Below are 20,077 nucleotides of genomic sequence, written 5' to 3' on the forward strand. Positions count from 1 at the left end.
GCCGGCCTGATTTCAGTTTCTAGAACGAGCCGAGCCCTTCCTCTCCTCCTGGCCTTTCAACCTGCCGTCCTCTCTGTAGGGAACACTCTTTTTGTCGCCCGCGTCACTCTGGAATGGCTCCCTCTTCCCATCTCCTACTTACTCCTCAGGTCTTCCTGGCAACGTCCCCTCCTCCGGGAAGCCTTCCCGGATACCCCCAGGCTTGGGTCAGGAGCCACCTCTGAGCGCCCTCCCTGCGCTCCTGCTGTTTCCCCCACTGCACCCCATCACGTCTGGGTCCCTGTCTCTATCATTAGCCACAGGTCCGTGTCTCTATCATTAGCCACAGGAGGGAGATGGCCTCTTCTTTGTTCTCCAGGGACTCCCCAGCACACAGCTGGCGCTCAGTATGTGTTTCTTAAATGGTTCCTCAAGGCTCCCGGCCAGGGACCTGGGCAGGTCCTGCCAAGCGCTTCTGACCTGGATAACGCGCCATTCCAGGCCCACGGTACCCCGGCCAGGCACGCTGCGCTTGTAACTTCTCTTTTATTTATTCTTTTGTTCTTTTTTTTTGGTGTTTTTTTTTTTTTACTCTTTCGTTTGCAACTTTTGTGCTGCAAACTTCTGAAACGTGCAGGGGCAGGAACTTCGCGCTGCAGGCACGAGGCCTGGGTGCCCGCCCTCCCCGCGCTGACCCCATTGGGAGGCGGTCCGCCGGCTCAGGTGTAAAAAGGGAAAATAAGAGGCGCCGATCGCTCAGGCACCTCATTTGTCGGGCAGATGGGCGCCCTCTCACGCGGGCGGCCGCCCCCGTCGTCCCCCGGCTCCCCGCGGCCGCCCCTCCCGCGCCGCGGAGGGAGTGTGCCCAGAGCCGGCTTCCCTTTGCCAGCAGTTAAGATGGCGCCCGCGGAGTCAGCAGGCGACGCATGCGCCTTGGAGGCAGCAGCCGGGCGCCTCGGTCCCGAGCGCGGCTCCACCTTCCTCCCCGGCCCGCCCCGCTTCCGGCGGAAGCGGCCTCAACAAGGGAAACTTTATTGTTCCCGGCGGGGCGGCGAGGATGTCGGTGAATTACGCGGCCGGGCTGTCGCCGTACGCGGACAAGGGCAAGTGCGGCCTCCCCGAGGTGAGCGGGGCCCCGCGGGCCGCCCCCGGGGGCCCGCGGGCTGGGAGGCGCCGGGCGGCAGCAGGGCATTGTGGGAGTATCAGGAGGCACCGAGGCTAGACAATGGGAGGGACTTCCCAGGGAGGAGGGGGAGGGAAGTGACGCCCCCTGCGCGCCCGGGGACGCGGACGCGGCCAGCTCTGGGTCGCCCGGGCTGGGGCAGAGGGAGGGACCTGGGCTAGGGACGTCTTGAAAGCCAGGGGGGTGAGGGGACCTCGTTCCAGGCGGAAGGACAGCAGGAGCGAGGGCAGGGAGGTGGGAGAAGCACAGTTTGGAGAACAGATTAGAACAGCCCCAAAGGCCAGGCCGGGAAGGTGGCACTTTATCCCCGAGCCTTGTGAACTGCAGATGGACCCCGACCGGTGTAAACAGGTGTCAGAAACTTCCCTAGACCGGGAGCAGGTGCAGCTCCTTGAGCGCCGCCTTCCCCTTACGACGTCCCGGGTTCAACCCCCAATAACTCCTAAAAAAGAAAAAGTTCCCGAGGGAAGTGGAGGGTCAGGCTGTCCCCTCCTCTCGCTGGGGGCCCTTGGGGAAGTCACTTCCCTTCTGGGCCTCCGTTTCCCTTTCTGGAAACTGCAGGCAGCAAATTCCCCCGTCTCACCAAGCCCAGGCTGTCCCTTCTGAGTCATGCATTTAAGGAGTGCCCAGGTGGCAGGACTCCCTCCCGAAGCCCCACCCTTCCCTGCTGCTTTCAGTCATCTTGTTCCGCCAGCATTTATTGAGTGCCTGCTGTGTGCCAGGGACTTTGTGAGTCGGTGCCGGGAGCTCGGCAGGGAACAGACCAGAACGCCCTCATTCTAAATGTAGGGGAGATGGGCAAGAAGCGGAGTGGTCCAGGGAGGCCTCTCTGAGGAGGTGACATTCGAGCCAAGACTCAGGAGGGGGTGAGGGCGGGGGAGTCACGGGGACATCGGAAAGAAGAGCTCTCTTAGCTGGAGAGACTAGCTCGTGCAAAGGCCCTGAGGCGCGACTGGCCTGGCATGTACAGGAACAGGGAGGAGGCCCACGTGGATGAACTTGGGGAGCGGGAGGAGGGGACTGGGGGAGGACTTGGGCCCCCAGCCCAAGGAAGGTGGGAGCCATGCAGGGCTTCAGGTCGAGGAGGGATGCGAGGACAAGCTCCCCCTCCCCCCGGCAGATCTTTGACCCCCCGGAGGAGCTGGAGCGGAAGGTGCGGGAGCTGGCGCAGCTGGTGTGGCGGGCGTCATATGTGGTTTTCCACACGGGGGCTGGCATCAGCACCGCCTCGGGCATCCCCGACTTCAGGTCTGTGAGCGTGGAGGGAGGCGACGGCCTGGGCACGGGCCCCTCCCGCCGCCGCCTTCCCTCTCGGGTGGGACTGGGGGGGGGGTAGGCTCCTCCCTATCAGACACCCAGCGTTCCACTGACAGCCCACTGGCCGGGACCTTCTCACCTGACCCCCTAGCTGCAAGGGAGCCGGGAAATACAGTTTTTCCCTGCCCACGTGCTCTGCTAAACTTCGCGGCACTGTTGGCGGAGCCGATCCATCTCGGGGACAGTTACCCCCATGCTCCCTGGCGGGTGTTTTCCGTGGGACCTGGTGTCAGGCCAGTGGCTTAGCCGTCCGCGTTTTCCGTTTCCTTCCCCGCAGACACCGGTGTGTCGATTCCTTCCTGCCCTTGGGCAGCCCGTGCATGCCATCTGATTGTGCCCCTCCCCGCTCTAAATCCTGCCATGGCTGCCAATTTCCGAACCCCTCCGGCTGGAAGTCAAAGCCCGTCCCCACCCCAGCCCTGGGTCGTCTCTCCCATTTCAATCCCTGCCGCACCCACCATGGCCCCCAAACCTCTTATGTTGCCCCTGAAACACAGGTTGCCAGCCCCGGGCTTTTGCTTTACTGCCTGTCCCTCCCCTCTCACTTCAAGAGACAGCTCTGCCTCCTCCAGGAAGCCTTCCCACGCTCCCTTGGCAGAGCTCTGACCACCTCCCCAGGGCTCCATCAGCCTCGGGAGGAGCTGTGCCTCCCCCCATGGATGCCTCATGGGCAGGGGTCCACTTAGACCCCAGGGTCAGCCAGTGCAGTCTCAGCAGGGCGGGCCGGCAGTGTTGGTTGAAGTGAATGATTCATTTCCAAGCTTTCCCTCCTCCTCTCCTCTCTCTCCCCCTCTCTTTTTATCCCTTCATCTTTCTGTCTTTTTTCCTACCCCCACCTCCCTCCTTTGCCCCAAACACTTTCTCTGTTTCTTTCTGCCTGGCTGTCTCGTTCCAATTCTGTCTTTTTCCGCCCCCTCCTCTCCCTGCCCGCCCCCCCGGACCCTGTCTCGCTCTGTGTCTCCCCCCCACCCGCCGCCTCCAGGGGCCCGCACGGCGTGTGGACCATGGAGGAGCGCGGCCTGGCGCCCAAGTTCGACACCACGTTCGAGAACGCGCGGCCCACGCGCACGCACATGGCGCTGGTGCAGCTGGAGCGCGTGGGCCTGCTGCACTTCCTGGTCAGCCAGAACGTGGACGGGCTGCACGTGCGCTCCGGCTTCCCCAGGTACCCTCGGGGCCCCCGCCCCCGGGCTCTCGGCTTCCCCCAGTCTGAGCCCCCCGGCCCGCTGCGCCTCCGTTTCCTCCCCCGTCGGAGGGCGTGGATGCCAGCCCACCCCTCCTGGCACGCAGTAGGGCCCCGTAAACAGAGCCGCCGCAGCTGGGGTGTCCCTGCCCCTCGTCTCCTCCTCGTCCCGGGCCCCCTGGTCTCTCTCGGCCCGTGCGGGGTGACGGCCCCTGCTGGGTCCCTTGGCTCTCAGCTTGGGCTGGGACCAGAGGCAGCTGCTCGGTCTCCCCCAAGGTCCAGGAGGAATTGGGGTCAGGGACAGGGCGAGGACACCGCCTTAGTCCCCTAGTGCTGCGGGGACAGAGGACCACAAACCGGGCGGGTTCCGGGCGACAGCAGTCCCTTCTCTCCCGGGCCGGAAGGGCTGACGTCCCAAATCGAGATGTGGGCAGAGCAGGGCTGGCTCTGCAACTGGCCCCTTCCAGCTTCCGTGGACTTCCGCGGCGCTCCGGGGCCGGCGGCTGCGGCCCTGCAGCCTCTGCCCCCACCTTCACCCCACCTTCTCCCCTCCGTGCCCCAAGCTCCCTCTTCCTTTCAGCGCACCCTACCCCAGCCCGACCCCACCTGCCAAGGCCCTCTCTCCAGAGAACGTCACCTTCCCAGGGCTCACGGCTCACCCCCTGAACCTGTCCTCTCGGGAGACACAACGTAAACCCCTGGCGGGTGGTGAGGTCGCCGGGGCCGCCCAGGGGCGTCTCCCGGTTCTGGGGCGTCGGCCGGGACCTAGTCGGGCTGCCAGCATGCGGCCCTCTCGTGGACGCCGGGGCCATGTCATTATCCTTCCAGATCAGAGCAGCCTAGACTGACAGATCGCGAGCCGTCCCGAGGTCTGCTTCGAGAAGCGAGAGCAGGCCCTGGCTGGCTCGGTAGCAGACGCGTCCCCATGGTGCGGGAGGCGAGGGCGGGACGCGGAGAAATCCAGGAAAGGTTTCCTTTCCCCACACAGCTGGACAGCAAGTGTCGTGCTTTGTCGTGTAGGGGAAAAGCCACCTGTGGGAGGGGCCTTTCCGGGCTCGCGGTGGCGGGGGCGTTCTGTGGGATCTCCTTGCCCCTGATTTCCCGGAGGGGTCAGCTTCGACCCAGCCCCCTCGCCTGCCACCTCCGGCAGCCCCTGCTCAGGCCTTGGGACAACACCAGTCCTCTGTGTGGGTGTTTTGAGGGGACCACCCACCGGGGACAGAGTGCGCTCCCCAGTGTGCCTTCACCTGTAGACTCAGCAACCATTTTTTTCTCTTTTTTTTAAATTGAAGTATATCATACCTACATAACACACATAAACAATAAGTGTATAGTAAAGATTGCAAACTTACTAAATACTCGTACATAATATCACACAGGGGTCTCATTTATCACCCCTCCACCAGCTCTTTGCATTGGTGTGAAACATTCGCTACAAACCACGCAAGAGCATCGTCAAAATATTACCAACTATAGTCCTTATCTTACATTTGGTGTATTTTTCTCCCAACCTATACTGTTTTTTAAAAATATATTTTTGTTACAGATATTGTGAACTTGCGAAACCATCATACAGATGCGTAGATTTCCCATACAACTCCACACTCTTTGGAACATTTGTTAACAGATTATGAGATAATATCAGACTCTGACCACCAGTCATGGTCCACAGCCTGCGTCTGGCACCCTTTGTCCATACACTGCCGTTATCAGCACAGTACGGCTTTGGCAGTGATGCAAGAAGGTGATAGGATTGCTGCTAACCAGTCTCTAGGTCACAGCAGTTGTAGTTTTCCCATATTTCTCCATATTCCTATTACCCAGCAATAGTGGTGTACATCTGCTCTAGCTCACAGAAGGACTCTCTTGCATTTGTACCTTTAAACACAATTCTCAATCGGCTCTAGGTTCACCGTGTTATCCAGTCCCTAGATTATTCTTTAGCTTTCTTTCCATTGACATTTACTTCCCCAGACTACCTTTTTCAGTCCCATTTATAAACCAGTTTCGGCAACCATTTTTTAGTGCCATCTGTGAGCCCCGCTATGTTCCCGAGAAGGCATGGGGAGAAGGCATGGGGATGGGGCTGAGGCCCAGAGTGACCAAGCCATTCATTCCCCGGCGCACAGCAGAGCTGGGCTCTGACTCCACCTTCCCCTGGCTCCAAAGCCCACCCCCCAGGGCCGTCTTGAGTTTTGCAAACTGGGAATAAGCATTCCGGTCCTCCAGCCCCAGGCACATCGGGAGGTTCTAAGGCCCCTGGGGAAGGGGAGGGCATTTTCAGTGGGGCGGGGCTGGCCACGGGGGCCAGTGGTTCCTCGGGCTCAGGCCAGCCCGCCTGCCCAGAGGGTGGCGCCGGGAGCTGGGGGTGGGGGGCGGTGGGAGGGAGTAGGGCAGGCTTCCTGGAAGAGGTGGGCGTGGCTGGGCCCTCTCCCCACCGAGCCCTCCCCTCCTCCCACAGGGACAAGCTGGCAGAGCTCCATGGAAACATGTTCATAGAAGAATGTGTCAAGTGTAAGACGTGAGTGCGGGGGGCAGCACTGCCATTGAGGGGGGCCCCCACCAGCACCCTGTTTCCTGTCACCCCCACCCCCACGTCGGGCTCTGCCAAAGGGCCTTGGGAATTTCTTTTAAGCTTTATTTTATTTGTTTATTCCCTCTCCCTCGTTGTTCGCGCTCGCTGTCTGCTCTGTGTCTGTTCGTTGTGTGCTCGTCATCTCTTTAGGAGGCACCAGGAGCCAAACCCGGGAAAGAGGCACTCAATCGCTTGAGCCTCCTCTGCTCCCTGCTTTGTTGTGTCTCTCATCGTGTCTCCTCGTTGCATCGTCTTGCTGCACCAGCCTATTGCATCAGCTCGCCATCTTGCTCGTCTTCTTTAGGATGCAACGGGAACCGAACCCAGGGCCTCCCCTGTGGTAGGCAGGAGCCCAACTGCTCGAGGCACATCCACTTCCTGGGCCTTGGAAATTAGATCTGGTTCCCATAGATCCAGACGGTGTGAATCTCTGGGTGGGGGTGTGCCAATGGGGGTTCCTTCTGGGCCAGGAATGCAGTATGACCCCAGGTGTGTGTGTGTGTATGTGTGTGTAACCATCTTAGACTGAGCCTTGTGAGGGGGGTGGGGTCCCTCCTGGGGGAGCTGGCATGTTGTCTCCCCCTTTTATGTGAGGGCTTACAGGTACACAAATTGGGTGGTTGATGCTCAGACCTGACTCCAGGTGTGGCCCCCACTTAAAATTTTTTCCCCGCAAGTTTATTCTGAAAACGTTCCAACCCCTTGAAAAGTCACCAGAATTAGGCACCGATCGTCTTACCCGTCCCCCCAGACCCAGGGGCCAGCAAACTTTCCATAATGGTCCAGAGAGTGAATGCATTCGGCTCATGGGCCACACGGTTTCTGTCAGGACCACACAGCTCTGTCGTCGTGCAAAAGCCGCCACTGAGAACACGTCCACAAACAAACGTGGCTGTGTACCAATAAAACTTTATTTACAAAAGTGGGCAGGGGGCCGGTGTGGGCCCTGGGCTAAGGTTGGCTGTCTCCTGACCCGGAATAAACTGCAGGCTGCATTCGCCTGTGCGCCAAGCCCCTGAGTGTGTTACAGCCCACGAACTAGAATGTTCTCTCCCGGAGCCACAGCGCCACGGCTGAAGCGGGGCCCTTTCGATCAAGTCCCCGGTTCTGTTTTCGGATTCGGCCAGCTGCCCCCGTGCTCGTCGAGTGCCACTGCTTCCCCAGTCCCGGGTCTCATCCGGGGTCGCCCTTTGCGTGTCAGGCCCTTAGTCTCCTCCTCTAGGCCTTTGCCTCCTTTTCTTTGTCTTCCACGATGTTGACGCCGCCTAAGCGGCTGGTGGTTCCGTCCACGGTCCCTCACCCCGGGTTTGTCCCGGGTTTCCTGGGCCTCTAGTTTCTCCAGGGGCGCGCCTCCACGGAGAGCGCGAGCGGGGGGCCCCCCGGGGCCCTGGCCCCACCGGCCACCTTCCTCCCCGCACAGCCAGTACGTCCGGGACACCGTCGTGGGCAGCATGGGACTCAAGCCCACGGGACGTCTCTGCACCGTCGCCAAGGCCCGGGGCCTGCGGGCCTGCAGGTGCGTGAGTCTGCGGCGTGGGGCGGCGCCCCCTGGGGGGGCGGGGACGGGTGCCCCGCTGACCCGCACCTGCCGCCGCAGGGGCGAGCTGAGGGACACCATCCTGGACTGGGAGGACGCTCTGCCCGCCCGGGACCTCGCCCTCGCCGACGAGGCCAGCAGGTGGGGTGCCCCAGCCCCCGCCCAGCCCCCACCCTGCCGCGCCCAGGGTGGGGGGGCCAGGGATGCCAGCCTGGACATGCTCGGCGGGCGGGCCTCAGTTTCCCCGTCCTAACAGCAGCTGCCGGGCCTGACGGCTTCCCCCCACCCCAGCGCCCCCAGGAGGGCGCTGCCCGAGGCCCGGTTCATAGGTGACCAGGCCGGCCGAGCCAGGTGGTTCCGGGGCCACCCAGCCAGGGTGTGGCCGAGCCGGGATCCGAGCCTGAGGTCGCGGTGACACTTCTGGGAAGTGGACGGTGGCAGAGTCGGGGGGGTGGCGCGGGCCGGGGGCAGGCGCGGGGAGGTCCGACCGAGCCCCCTGCCCGGCCCCAGGAGCGCCGACCTGTCCATCACGCTGGGCACGTCGCTGCAAATCCGGCCCAGCGGGAACCTGCCGCTCGCCACCAAGCGCCGGGGAGGCCGCCTGGTCATCGTCAACCTGCAGCCCACCAAGCACGTAGGTGCCGGCGCCCCCCCCCCCCCCCCCCCCCCGCGAGCCCCGGGCCCGCACCGCGCCTGAACCCCGCCTCGCCCCGCAGGACCGCCACGCCGACCTCCGCATCCACGGCTACGTGGACGAGGTCATGGGGCAGCTCCTGGAGCACCTGGCGCTGCCCCTCCCCGCCTGGGAGGGCCCCCGCGTGCTGGAGAGGGCGCTGCCGCCCCTGCCCCGCCCGCCCGCGCCCAAGCAGGAGCCGCCCGCCAGCCCCCAGCGGCAGCCCCCCGCCCAGGTCAACGGCTCCGGGCCCGCCGCCCCCAAACGGGAGCCGCCGGACACCCCGGCCCCTGCCACGCTCCCCAAGAGGCTGAAGGCCGAGGCGCCGCCCCGCTGACCGGGGTGCTGGGGCGGGGCGGGGCGGCCTTCCGCAGCCACTGGGGCGCACTCTCGCTCCCCCGGCGGTCTCACCTTGCTCCTGGAGCCTGCCCACGGGGGCCGGGCTTACCGAGAGCTGAGCTCCAGGCCCCGGGGTCAGGGGGCTTCTGGTGGGAGCCCTTGAAGGACAGACCCCCGCGGACCCAGAGCCCGGAGCCAGCACCCCAGGGCCCTCCCCCCAGGCTCCCGCTCCTGCCCTGGGGTGTCCTGGAGAGGGTAGTGGCCAGGCCCTCCCCGGGCCCCAGACCACACCGCAATTGCCTCTGTGCCCCCAGGGCCTCTGCCCTGCGCTGCTCCCCAGCCCCTCCCCAGCTCTTGATCCCCCCTCCCCAAGGCCTCGTTCCCAGGTCAGGTCCCCGGGGGAGCACAGGAGGTGGAGCTGCCCCGTGGGCCACGGGGCCGGCGGCAGGACGGACCGTGGGAGGTTTGCAGTGCCTTTGGGGCTGGAAGGGGGGAGACCGGGGCCACCCGGCTTCCTCCAGGCTCTCGGGAAAGTCTTAACTGCAATAAAAGTGGAGCTTCCTTCTTGCAGCCAAGCCTGTGCTTGCCAGCCGCAACCGCAGCGGGGTCCTGCTCCCCGGGGGCCCCCTCGCCCCCGGGACATCCCCCTGGGCTTCTGTTGCAATCCCCCCACCCCCCAGGCAAGGAAGGAGGGCTGACCCTCCCCCCCCCGCAGCCCTGCAGGAGCCCCCCCGGGTCTCAGGGGTCTCAGCAGCAGCAGGCGGGGTGGTGCGCGCTGCTCCCTCCTGGGGGAGCAAGCCCAGTTCAGCAACACGGCAGGCGCAGGCCGGGACTGGGCCGGGGGTCCCCCTTCCAGGCCGTGACCTTGGGCGGGTCACTTCCTCCCCGACCTTCCGTTTCCTCATCCACGAAATGAGCAAGGTGCGTCCCCCAGGCCCCGCAGGAAGGCGGCTGCCCTCCCCCACCCCAACGCCGCGGGGACCCTTTGAGAGGCCTCCCGGGGTCCCCCGCGGCCGCCGGGCCAGCTGGCCGCCCGCGCGCCCCTCTCCAAGGTGCTGAAACGGCGCCGGCTCCCGCCTGGGGGTCGGGGGGCCTCCGCGCCCCCACGCGGCTCCCCCGCAGCGCCAGCCACGTCCTGCCCAAACGCTTTTATTCCGAGTCACGACAGGTGTCCCGTCCAGCGCCCGCCCCGGGGCTCACCGCGCCCCCCTCCCTTTGTGCCAGGCGGCCGGGGGCAGCTGCCGAGGCATCCGCCGGCGTCCGTGTGTCTGTCCGCGTTCACTCGGGGTGGGGTGTGCGTTTGCGTGTCGGGGTCTCCGGATCCCGCGCCTTCCTCCTCTGCGTGCCTGCGCACCTGCGCCCCCGCGCGCCTCCGGGTTCCTTGTCCACAGCGCCGGGGTGCGGCTGGGAGTTCGTGCGTCTCAATCTTGGGGGCTCCGCCTCCCCTCCGGTCCCCGCGCTGTCCACCGCAGCACCCCCAGGCGCGCCCGCGGGGCAAGAGGACAAGGTGCCAGGCGGTGCTCACAGCTCCTCCCCCGCCACCTCCAGCCCCGCGCGCCCCGGGCCGCGCCCCGGCTCAGGCCTGGCCCAGTCCAGCAGGGTGGCGGCGCCCAGCTCCTCTGTCGAGTTGCCCAGCACCAGGGACGAGTTGCCCAGGACCAGGGACGAGTTGTCCAGCGCTGCGGGGGCCACGGAGCCCCCGGGGCCGTCTGGAGACCCTTCCCAGGGTGTGCCGACCTCGGGCCGGGGTCCTCGGGCTCCGGAGCCCGGGGCAGCGTCGGGGGCCACCCGGGACGCTGCGTCGTTGTGCAAAGTTCTGGAAAACACTGGGTGAGGAGCGAGGGGGTCACGAGGGCGCAGGTGGAGCGGGAGGTGGCTGTCCAGCCTTCCTTTCCCGGACCTTGGGGAAGGGGGGTCTCCGCTCCCCACCCTCAGGGCCCCAGAACGGGGACTCGGGGAGCCCAGGGGACTGTGCCCGCAGAAAGGGGGTTCGAGGCCGCCCCTCGCTACCTACCTCGCACGGGCGCGAAGTCCCCGGGGCTCTCGGCTTTGTTGGAAGCGAAAGGGCTGATGGAGGGGAGGACGATGAGGGCAAAGGAGAGCAGCAGGACCTGGTGGAAATGGGGGCGGGGGTCACCCCATCCCTCCCCCTCCCCTGCCAGCATGCTCATCTCACGGGCAGGGGAAACTGAGGCCTGGAAGGCCCCTCTGTGCTGGAAATGGGGCTTGAGGCCGTGCCTCTCTTCACCCCCCCCCAAGAACCCCTCCTCCACGGCCTAGGGCCCCCGCAGTCTTGGGGGCCCGCTGGGGGGGCAGGACTCACTGCTATGCAGGTGCCTGTCTGGGCAGACTTGCTCGTGGACTGGACCACAATGGCTTGCAGTTTCTTCAGCTGCTCCAAGAGGGACCTGGGGGGGACAGGCCGGCCCCGGCTGAGCCCTGCAGCCCCTCAGGCTAGCTTCCGCCCACTTTCGGGGTCCCCCAGCCGTTCTGATGTCGGGGTTCCATCCAGCCCTCAAGGCGCTGGTGCTCACTGCTTCAACACTGCTCCCACCCGCTCCTCCACCCCTCGCCTCCCCCGCACCCAAGCCTCCTCCCTGGTCCTCCCGGGCCCCTGCAGCCTGCCCCGGCCTTCTCTCTCCAACAGCAGGCAGGCGTGTGACTCAAACGCGAACCCAAATTTCAGCTCGAATCCACCCCCTGCTCCCAACCCTCCAGGGCTGGCAGCCCACGTGAGGGCAAAATCACAGTCCTCCCCGCAGCCCGCCAGCCCTGCACGCCCTGCCCCCGGCCCCTCCCTGCCCTCCCCTCCTCCCGCTCTCTTCTTCACCCGCTTCCAACACTGTTCCCCCAGGGCTTTATGCAGCTGCTGCTTTCTCCTCCAGCAGGTCTCCTCTCAAACGTCACCTCCTCAGAGAAGCCTTCTCTGACCTCCCTGTCTAAAAGGACCTGTCACTCTCTAATCCTTCACCTGGCTTTAATCTTCCCTGTGGAATTCAATCTGTGAATTATGTTAAATATATAGATATATTTTTTCTTCGTCTTCAGTGTGTTTCCCATTAGACTGAGAGGTGTTCAGTGGCGGGATTGTATCTGTTTTGTTCACTGCCATAGTCCTAGGGCCCAAAACTATGCCTGCGGCAGAGGAGATTCTCCTGAAATATCAACTAACTGAATACACCCTTCAGGTGAAATCACATGTGGTTCTCCATTACACTATGCTCCCGGCCTCTGGGTCTTCTTCCACCAGTTCCCACTAATGAACTCCTACACAGCCTTCAAAGCCCCAAGTCCAAATGCCATCTTATATGCAGCTTCCCCCCAAGTGTCACAAGTCCTTACCCTCCACCTTCTGCCACACCACTGAACAGGCTCCCCCCACGCGCAGTGTCCCCCTCGAGTGCATGGACATTTGGGGATGGATCCCTCTGCCCCCTGTCCCAGCTGGTCCCAGACTCACAGGTTCTGCTTCTCGAGATGCAGCACTTTTCTCTGCAACTCCTGGTTCTGGGCATTACAGGCTGACATCCTGCAGGGACAGTGTCACAGTGACATTCAGAATATGCCTGTCACCCTCTGGCCCAACTTGTGAGACCCCCACTTTACAGGCGGGGAAACTGAGGCTGGAGAGGAGAAGTCACTCGGCCAAGATCAGTCAACAAGTTTGTGCAGGGCCGGGATTTGAACCCAGTGTCAGGTGTGAGAAGACTCATTCAGGCCTGTGTCCCCAGGGCTGGGAATGGAGCGGCAAGCTCAAGGAGTGACCAGGTGTCCAAGGAGATTCGAGTTACAGCCCTGACCTGCTCTGTGACCTTGAGCCACTCTGCTTCTCCGGCCTCGGTTTTTCATCTGTAAAATGGGTACGATCACCTAGCTTATAGGGTGGTTGGGAAGTGACATGATTTAAAGTGAACCAGTAGACTGAGGAACTGGAAAATGATCATTCCATCTGGAGTTCAGGGGTCCACTGGGGACCCCACCTTTCCTGTCTGCCTCCATCCGTGAATGTGGACTTGGCCCAGACCCTTTGGATGTGGAGTTGAAATACACAAGTCAGGGAATGAGGAGGAGAAGGAGGTGGGCATCAGACCAGGTGTCCACCCCCAGGCAGAGAGGCATGGAACACAGGGGCTGGAAACGGGAAACGGGGGACCACAGGAGCTCAGCGTGTGTCTCTTATGGGAACCTTTTGGACAAATCCCCATTCTAAGACTCTTGGACCTGCCATATCTTTTTTTTTTTTTTTTCTCCCATGAAAAGCAGAGGGGATATGTGCCTTGTTCTCCAGTTTTCCAGGAAGGTGCCTATTGATCTGGGGCCCTTTTCCAGGAGGTGGGCCAAATAGAACAACAGGGGAAGAGAATAAATTCTCCACTGAAGGGCCCTCCTTCTAAATAGCTCATGCTATAAAGAATTCATCATTTCTATTAGGAAAAACCCAAGGGCCAATGATAATGACAGTAGTACAAATTGAAATATATGGGATGCAGCCAAAGCAGAACTGAAAGGGAAATGTAGAGCCTTAATGCAACTGAATGAGCTGAGCATACATTTAGAAATTAGCAAAAGAACAACAGAAAAAACTGAAAAATGCATAATGAAAGGGTATAATAAAGATAAGAGTAGAAATGAAAGAACTAGAATGAAAAAAAAACAAAAAACAACCTAGAATGAACTAGTAAACAATTGGGGGAAGGAAGCTAGAAACTCATTCTTCAAAAAGAGCGACATAGGCAAACTTTCGGCATGATTAAGAAAATAAAAGAGAGCTAGGGCACAAATAAACAACATGATGAATTAAAAAGAAGGCATAGCCACATCTGTTGCCGAGATTAAAAAAGTAATAGGAGAGTGCTCTGAAAATTTTTACGCCAATAGATTTGAAATGGAACACTTCCCAGAAAAATACACCACCACAAAACTGACTCAAGAAGAAATGGAAAGCCCAAATAGACAAGTGACATTCAATAAAGTCACTCTTCGGTTTTCTTTCTATTAGAGAATAAAAAGGGGCCTGTCCCCTTCATATCACAAATGAATTAAGAGAGGCGATTGGATGAAACCTGGGCAGACAGTTTTTTTAAGTTGAAAACGTTCTCCCTAGAATGAAGTTCCCTCTTTCCTCCCCTCCCCAGCCAAGGAAACCACACAGGCTTGGGGAGCAGTCATGTCCAGACGAGAGAAGTCAGCGTCTGGGTGATTCCTTGTCCTTTCTTGGCACTACATTTTCTGGGGGACAAAGGAACCCCAAAACCTTTGCCTTGCATCATCTCCAGCCGTCTCTTTATCCCGTCCATCCCACTGCCATCAATACAAAAAACAACCTCTCCCAGAGAGGAAAAACAACTCTACTTTTGTCTGGTCCTGAAAATCGTGACCTTGTCCTCTCAACTCCCGCTCCGTGCCTCAGTTTCCTCCCTGCATGTGGAGTCCGGGTCCCAGCCTTACCGTGTCTCCAGACCATCAATATATTCTTTCTTCTTCTTCCTGCTTTCTTGAGCCGACTGCTTGTTCCGGATTTTCCGGCGGATTTTTTTCAGCACTCGTTCCTCGTACTGATGAAATGGGGTGGAGGCTGGTATCAGTCAGCCCATGACTTCACCCCATTCTCTTCCCACGTGAGCCATCTCAGACCCAGAGACCTGGCAACACGCTCCCTGATACCCCGAGGACCAGTTCTCCTCTCGCTAAATTCTTGGTGGAAATTCCTGGGTTCTGACAGTGTCCCCAGACTCCAACCCCAGGCACCACCTGACTTCACGGATTAGGGCCACTGTGAAGATCGGGCCACCCCATTTTAACGCTCGGCAGCCTTCAAATGGGGACCGCAAAAGCCAGGAGAGGACTGCGGCAAGCTAGAGAGCCTAAGTCGGGCGACCGGTACAACGTGGAAACTGAGCCCACGGTTACCGAATTCTGTGAAATCTCCTGGTCAGAGAAACACGTCAGCCATGAATTAAACTTTTGTAAAAGGCAGGGCAGCCCAGGAAAAACCTCCCTGGCCTGCAGGTCACCCAGCGATAAAACAGAAAGGCACAAAGAAGCCTCTGCAACCCCAAATCGCCCCTACTCGAACGTCCACCGTTCAATGCCAAGTTTTGTCCTTTCTGAATTGTCTCTGAGGTTGAGGCTTTGGGCTGATTTTTTTCTCGCTCGGGTGACAGATACGTCCTCGCATTCCAGCGGGGGGGGAGGCCTAAAGGTGAGGTTCAGGATAGGGGGAGAGACCCGGAGCCGGGGACCCCACCTACCCACCTTGGTGAGAGGCAGCTGGGTGGGCAGGGTGATGCCCTCTTTGGCCAGCAGCTTCTTCTCGTCCTCTGTCAACACCAGTTCCTGGCAGTGCCCGGCGCCGGGTCGCAGCAGGTGGGGGACGGCCGGGTGATGCTGTTGCTATGAGGGGATAAAAAGGGGATTTGAGTTGGAGGCAGGGAGCCCGATCAGGTCTGGAGGGGGGCGTCGGATCTGAGAAACAATCTATGCCCTGCCAAGTCCTCGACGGCCATAGGGCCCAGAACAACCAGGGCACCGCCCTCGGACTCAGCCACGCCACTTCCAGGGAGCAATGCTCCAGCGGCCCTCGCACGCACACGAGGATTTTCATCCGTTCAACCAGCAGTCGTTTGACAACCATCTCACTGAGCACCCACACATGCCAGGCATGGTTCTGGGCTCCGGACATTCACCGGGGGGCTGTTGGTAATAGGGAAAGAAGCCAGGGACATGTTCTACAAAAAGGAACAGGTTAGATGAGGCACAGCCCATCCGTGCAGTGGAGTACTACGCAGCCAGGAAAAAGAACCGGGCTTTCTGTAGCATCACAGGGAACAAGTGTCACGATGCATTGTCAAGTTCAGCAGTGGTAAGGGACAAAACTGTGCATGGACGGAATGCTGCTTTATGTGCGTAACTAAGGACGAGAGAAAGGAGGAGTGGGAGGGAGGGGAAAGTCTCTTTGGAAGCAGGCATTAGTTACAGCGGCTGCTGGGCGGCTGGACAACGGGGGTGGGGTGGGAGTCCTCCTCCATGCTCATTTGTACTTTGGGCTGTTTGGACCCATCTCGCCTCTTCCCCGATTTTTAAATTAAGTTTAAATTGGGGAAAATCAATGTTAAAAACATGGGAATCTTGCCACCAGCGTCAAAGCCTCAGAAAGGTCTCTCCAGGGAAGCAAGGTCATCGTGGCTCCTTCCCCCGCCTCTGGCCACAGCCCCTTTGCCAAGAGGCCACGTGGTGTCTGCTGGGGCCCCTGGGAGCCTCAGTTTCCCTCGTGGCCACCTGGGCTCTGGCGGCCCGTTCCTTGCTCCTTTCTCGTCATTTCTCTCTGGGACAACTGGCTGAGAGTTCACCGAGGACACTTCTCCACGTCTTTCTTTGGCTCAAACTCCTCTACCTGGAATTTGGGGCCCTTGATCAGCCCAATCATTCTCTCCGTGTTCCAAGCATCGCCACCCTTATGTACAAAAGGGGGGCAAGTTTCCCGTGTCCCCGGGCACGGAACAGACACGCAGCGACGGCTTTCGAAAGGCCAATTCTATCCAAAGCAGCCATTCTCCTTTCCCATCCTGCGAGGCCTGCCGGAGTGCCGTCTCCTCCAGGAAGCCTGCCCAGACTTGCCATCACCCCTCACCCCCCGGTTCTCTCTCTCCCCCACATCCCCCCGGCTCCCCCACGAGTTCCTCACCCCACAACTCTCAGCCAAGGGGGTCCACCCTAGTCTGGCCTGGAGGTTGTCTGGACCGACTTTGACATCAGACAGACAGACGTTCAAAGCCCGAGCCGCCCAACCCGCTTCCTGGGTGACTTTTGAGTTTGTGGCCGAACCTCTCTGCACCTAGGGTTCCTCGACTACAAAAATGGGGTCACCGAATTGGGGGGTCCACTCTGGTTTCCCAGGGCGTGAAAACTCTGGGCGGGAGAGCTGGCTCTCTTTCAGCGCACAGTGGGCTCGGAAGCCACCAAGCCTGGGTTTGGAGCCAGAAGCAGCTGTGTGGCCTGGGGCACGTTGCCCAACCTCTCTGGGCCCATTTCCTGGCATGTAAAATAGAAATCCCGAGAGCCTCAGCGGCCGGGGCTGCTGTGAATTGACAGGCGAGCGACTTACAGCATTTAGACTCGTGCCCAGCGTGGAGCGGGCACTTAGTAAGGTTTTGCAAGGGTTATTACCGTTTTTAAACTATCACCACGGGGGACGGTCGCTTGCTCTATGTACGACCCTGGCCGAATCCCAGCCCCTGGTCAGTTTTCCCATCCGGGAAACGGGAGGATTGGGGCTCCGCGAATGCCGCGGGGAATTGGGGTGCACTCACCAGATCCCCGCTGATGCCAGACAGGAGCAGCTCCTTCACCGTGAGGCTGCAGGGTGGGGGCGAGTTCGACAGCTCCTCGGGGTACAGGCTTCCTCCCGGACCCCACATTTCTGAGGGGAGCCGAGACAGATTGGGTGTCAGGCTGGAGGCCCCCGAGAGGGCAGCAGGCACCCGCCGCCTCCAGGGAGCCTTCCTTGATTGAGCCCCCACGCCCTTCGGCCTCGGGGGTCTCCTTTTTGGCCGCACTTGGGGTCCCCGAAGCCTGGGTGGCAGGGGCCGGCCCCGGTGGGTGCCTCAGTTTCCCCTCTGCTGTCAACGGGCACCTAAGCACATCCAAGTCTCAGCCCATCCCCAAAGGTCGAAGGAGGCGCCGTGACATTGCCGGGACACCCACGGGCGACCGGGGAGTGGCTGATAGTGTCCGGGGCGGTCGCCCTGATTTGCTGGCGGGGCCTTATCTGTCCCGGGGAGCAGGGACCAGCTGTGAGTCACCTCTGGCTTCCTCCCAGCCGCCACCTGCCGCTCGGGGTGGGGGGTGTAAGGAAGAGGACCTGGGTGTCAGGCTGTCCTCAGTTCTGATCTGGACCGGGTCAAACTGTGTGACCCCGGCTAAGTGGCCTGGCCTCTCTGAGCCTGTTTCATCAACTCCACGGTGGGACCCGTAAGCGCTCGCAGGCCACCGCCAGGCGCCAGGGACAAAGGAGGCCCCGGCAGCCTTGCTCCAGCCAGGGCTCTGCGCCCGGCTTGCCCTGGGCGCCCAGTGAATGCTCCTGGGGTGCATTACGGGGCTCCCTTTAACTGAGTCCCTTTGCTGGGTCCAAGGCGAGCACCCTCAGCTCCCTTTAACTGAGCATCTACTACGCGCGAGAACGGAAGGAACAAATGGGAGAAAGACGCGCCCGGCCTGGCGTGGCCACCGGCCTGGCCCCGGGGTCCCCTGGGGTGGGGTCCCGACCCCGAAGGGCCGCGCGGGAAGCGGGCCCACCGCCGAGGCCGGTCCCGGGCGCCCCGCACCCGGAAGAGGGCGGGAGCGGAGAGCACTCACCCAGGTCGATGGCCACTGAGACGTCCGGCATTTGGGTCCCCGGCCCCGGGGTCCCGCTGGGACAGGGGGCGCCGGGACGATAGGGGGGAACGGGCTCTGCCGGGGGGCAGGCGGCGGGGATGGCGGCTGGCCCGCGGCGGGGGGGGCTGTCCTGGGGGTCGGACGGCACATCGTCGGAGATGCCGCTGTCGCTGGCCGCGGGGGACCAGAGGGGAGAGCTGGACCCGGAGTCCCCGGAGCCCAGGAAGGAGCTGAGAAAGTCGTCCGGCTGCGGCCCCGGCGGGACCTGGGGGAAGGGGAGACAGGACCAAAAGTGAGGAGGGGACGTCTGGTTTGGTCCAGCCTCGGCTCCGGGCCTGCTGTGTGATCGTGGGCAAGTCCCAAGCCCTCTCTGGTCCTCAGTTGTCCTTCTCCCAGATGCCCGGGCTCCATCCTCCCGGGGTTGCCAGGACTGGGATGCCAACCACGGGGTCTGCCATGACCCCTCGGCCATGCCTTGAGTGTGGACCCAGCTCCAAGTTGCTGTGTGACCCTGGAGAAATGGCTGCCCGTCTCTGGGCTTGCAGCCCCATCGGAAGGCACTGGTGCTGTCTCGTGAGAATCGAGCCCGGGGCGTGCGCCGTGCAGTCGAGCCGCATCCTGCCTCGGCTCCCAGGGGGCTCGGCCGGGGCTCCGGGGCCCAGGCTGCCCGCGGTGGGGTGCTCACCTGGCCCTCGCCGGGCTCCCAGCCCTCGCCCAGCTCTAGGTGTCTCAGGATGCCGTCCTGCCGGTCGAAGAGGAGATCCAGCAGCTCGAGGCTGTCGATGGAGCCCAGGGTACAGGCGGTGGAGGCCATCTGGGCAAGGAAGGGACCGGCGTGAGGGCCACACAGCCCCCCTCCTCCCCACCTGCTACGGGCCCCCTGCCCCGGGCTCCAGGGCCATCCCCACCTGGCCACCAGGCCGGGTCAGTGCTGCCGCTGGCTCAGCCTTCATCTTGAGCTCTGTGCCATGAGTCTGATACAGAGGGTCTGGGAGGACCAGAGGCACGGGGGCCGATTTCTTTACAGAGTGCTAGACAGAATCCCAGGTGGAGAAGATACAGAGAGTCTAGGAGGACGAGAGTCATGAGGGCAGATTTCTTTATAGAATGCTAGCCAAGCCCAGGTGGGGAGGGTCTAGGAGGACCAGAGGCACGGGAGCCGATTTCTTTACAGAGTGCTAGACAGAAGCCCAGGTGGGGAGGATACAGAGGGTCTAGGAGGACACAGGGCACGGGACCCGATTTCTTCACCAAGGGCCAAACAGATGCCCGGCGGGGACGGCGACAGGGCCAACTCCTGTGCGGTGGACAGTGCCAGCCCTTGGCCGCCACCCCGTGTGTGCCCAACTTTCTCCTCCGGGGGAGGTCGTGGGACCCCGGGGATGAGAGCGGCTCCCGATCAGAGGTGCGATTTGGGGCGTCGCTTCCTCTCAGTCTCCCCGCCTGTCCGGGGAGGGACCCCCGCGCGGGCTCCGGTGCCCTCACCTTGCCGGCTGCCGCCTCCCCATGCACGGGCCCGGCTCCTCGGGCAGCCCGTCCGCGGCGCTCTGCTCCCGGGGGAGTCCCACCCCCCTCGGGCTCCTCTCTGCGTCTCTGCCACCAGCCCGAGGATGCTGAAATAGTCGCGGGCGCTCCCAGCCCACCCCTGGGTGCCCATTGGCGGCCGGGGCGGAGGGACGCGGCGACGGGCCAGCGCCGCGGGGGCGGGGGGCGGGGCGGGGCGGGCAGGCCGTTATCTCGCTGTTTTGTGCTTTTCCAGGCAGCCGTGGGCAAAGGCCAAAGTCTGGGGTGCCCTGGCTGCCGTGACCTCTCCCCTACTTACCGAGTGTCTTCGGAGCGGCTGGCCACCGGGTGCCAGGGTGGCCCAGGGGCCCCTGTCGCTCCCGGAACCGAAAAAAGAAAAAAAACAAGTCTCA

At 62.0% G+C, this 20,077-nt stretch overlaps 2 protein-coding genes across 7 annotated transcripts; one reads left to right on the plus strand and one right to left on the minus strand.

The window, feature by feature from the left end:
* Positions 1–989: 989 nt before the first annotated feature.
* On the plus strand, positions 990–9,356 carry SIRT6 (sirtuin 6). Of its 4 annotated transcripts, none has more exons than XM_058282087.2 (8): positions 990–1,102; positions 2,283–2,410; positions 3,462–3,644; positions 6,124–6,183; positions 7,658–7,753; positions 7,835–7,915; positions 8,285–8,408; positions 8,491–9,356. In XM_058282087.2, the coding sequence occupies exons 1-8, from the start codon at positions 1,037–1,039 to the stop codon at positions 8,782–8,784; spliced, it is 1,032 nt and encodes a 343-aa protein (XP_058138070.1). In that variant the 5' UTR covers positions 990–1,036; the 3' UTR covers positions 8,785–9,356. The 4 variants fall into 4 exon arrangements, with proteins under 4 accessions (XP_058138070.1, XP_058138071.1, XP_058138069.1 ...); XM_058282088.2 differs by lacking the exon at positions 990–1,102 and adding an exon at positions 1,262–1,513; XM_058282086.1 differs by lacking the exon at positions 990–1,102 and adding an exon at positions 1,523–1,891.
* Positions 9,357–9,919: 563 nt separating this feature from the next.
* Positions 9,920–19,804, minus strand: CREB3L3 (cAMP responsive element binding protein 3 like 3). Of its 3 annotated transcripts, none has more exons than XM_058282085.2 (11): positions 19,647–19,776; positions 19,070–19,228; positions 18,847–18,975; positions 18,141–18,426; positions 17,096–17,205; positions 15,042–15,179; positions 14,235–14,341; positions 12,247–12,315; positions 11,110–11,194; positions 10,801–10,853; positions 9,920–10,612 (listed from the first exon to the last, which is right to left on the minus strand). In XM_058282085.2, the coding sequence occupies exons 2-11, from the start codon at positions 19,112–19,114 to the stop codon at positions 10,363–10,365; spliced, it is 1,272 nt and encodes a 423-aa protein (XP_058138068.1). In that variant the 5' UTR covers positions 19,115–19,228; positions 19,647–19,776; the 3' UTR covers positions 9,920–10,362. The 3 variants fall into 3 exon arrangements, with proteins under 3 accessions (XP_058138068.1, XP_058138066.1, XP_058138067.1); XM_058282083.2 differs by having other exon boundaries at positions 10,801–10,897; positions 19,647–19,774; XM_058282084.2 differs by lacking the exon at positions 19,070–19,228 and having other exon boundaries at positions 10,801–10,897; positions 19,647–19,804.
* Between the last annotated feature and the right edge of the window lie 273 nt (positions 19,805–20,077).

This window comes from Dasypus novemcinctus, chromosome 19 (genome assembly GCF_030445035.2).
Source record: "Dasypus novemcinctus isolate mDasNov1 chromosome 19, mDasNov1.1.hap2, whole genome shotgun sequence".
NCBI lineage: Eukaryota > Metazoa > Chordata > Mammalia > Cingulata > Dasypodidae > Dasypus > Dasypus novemcinctus.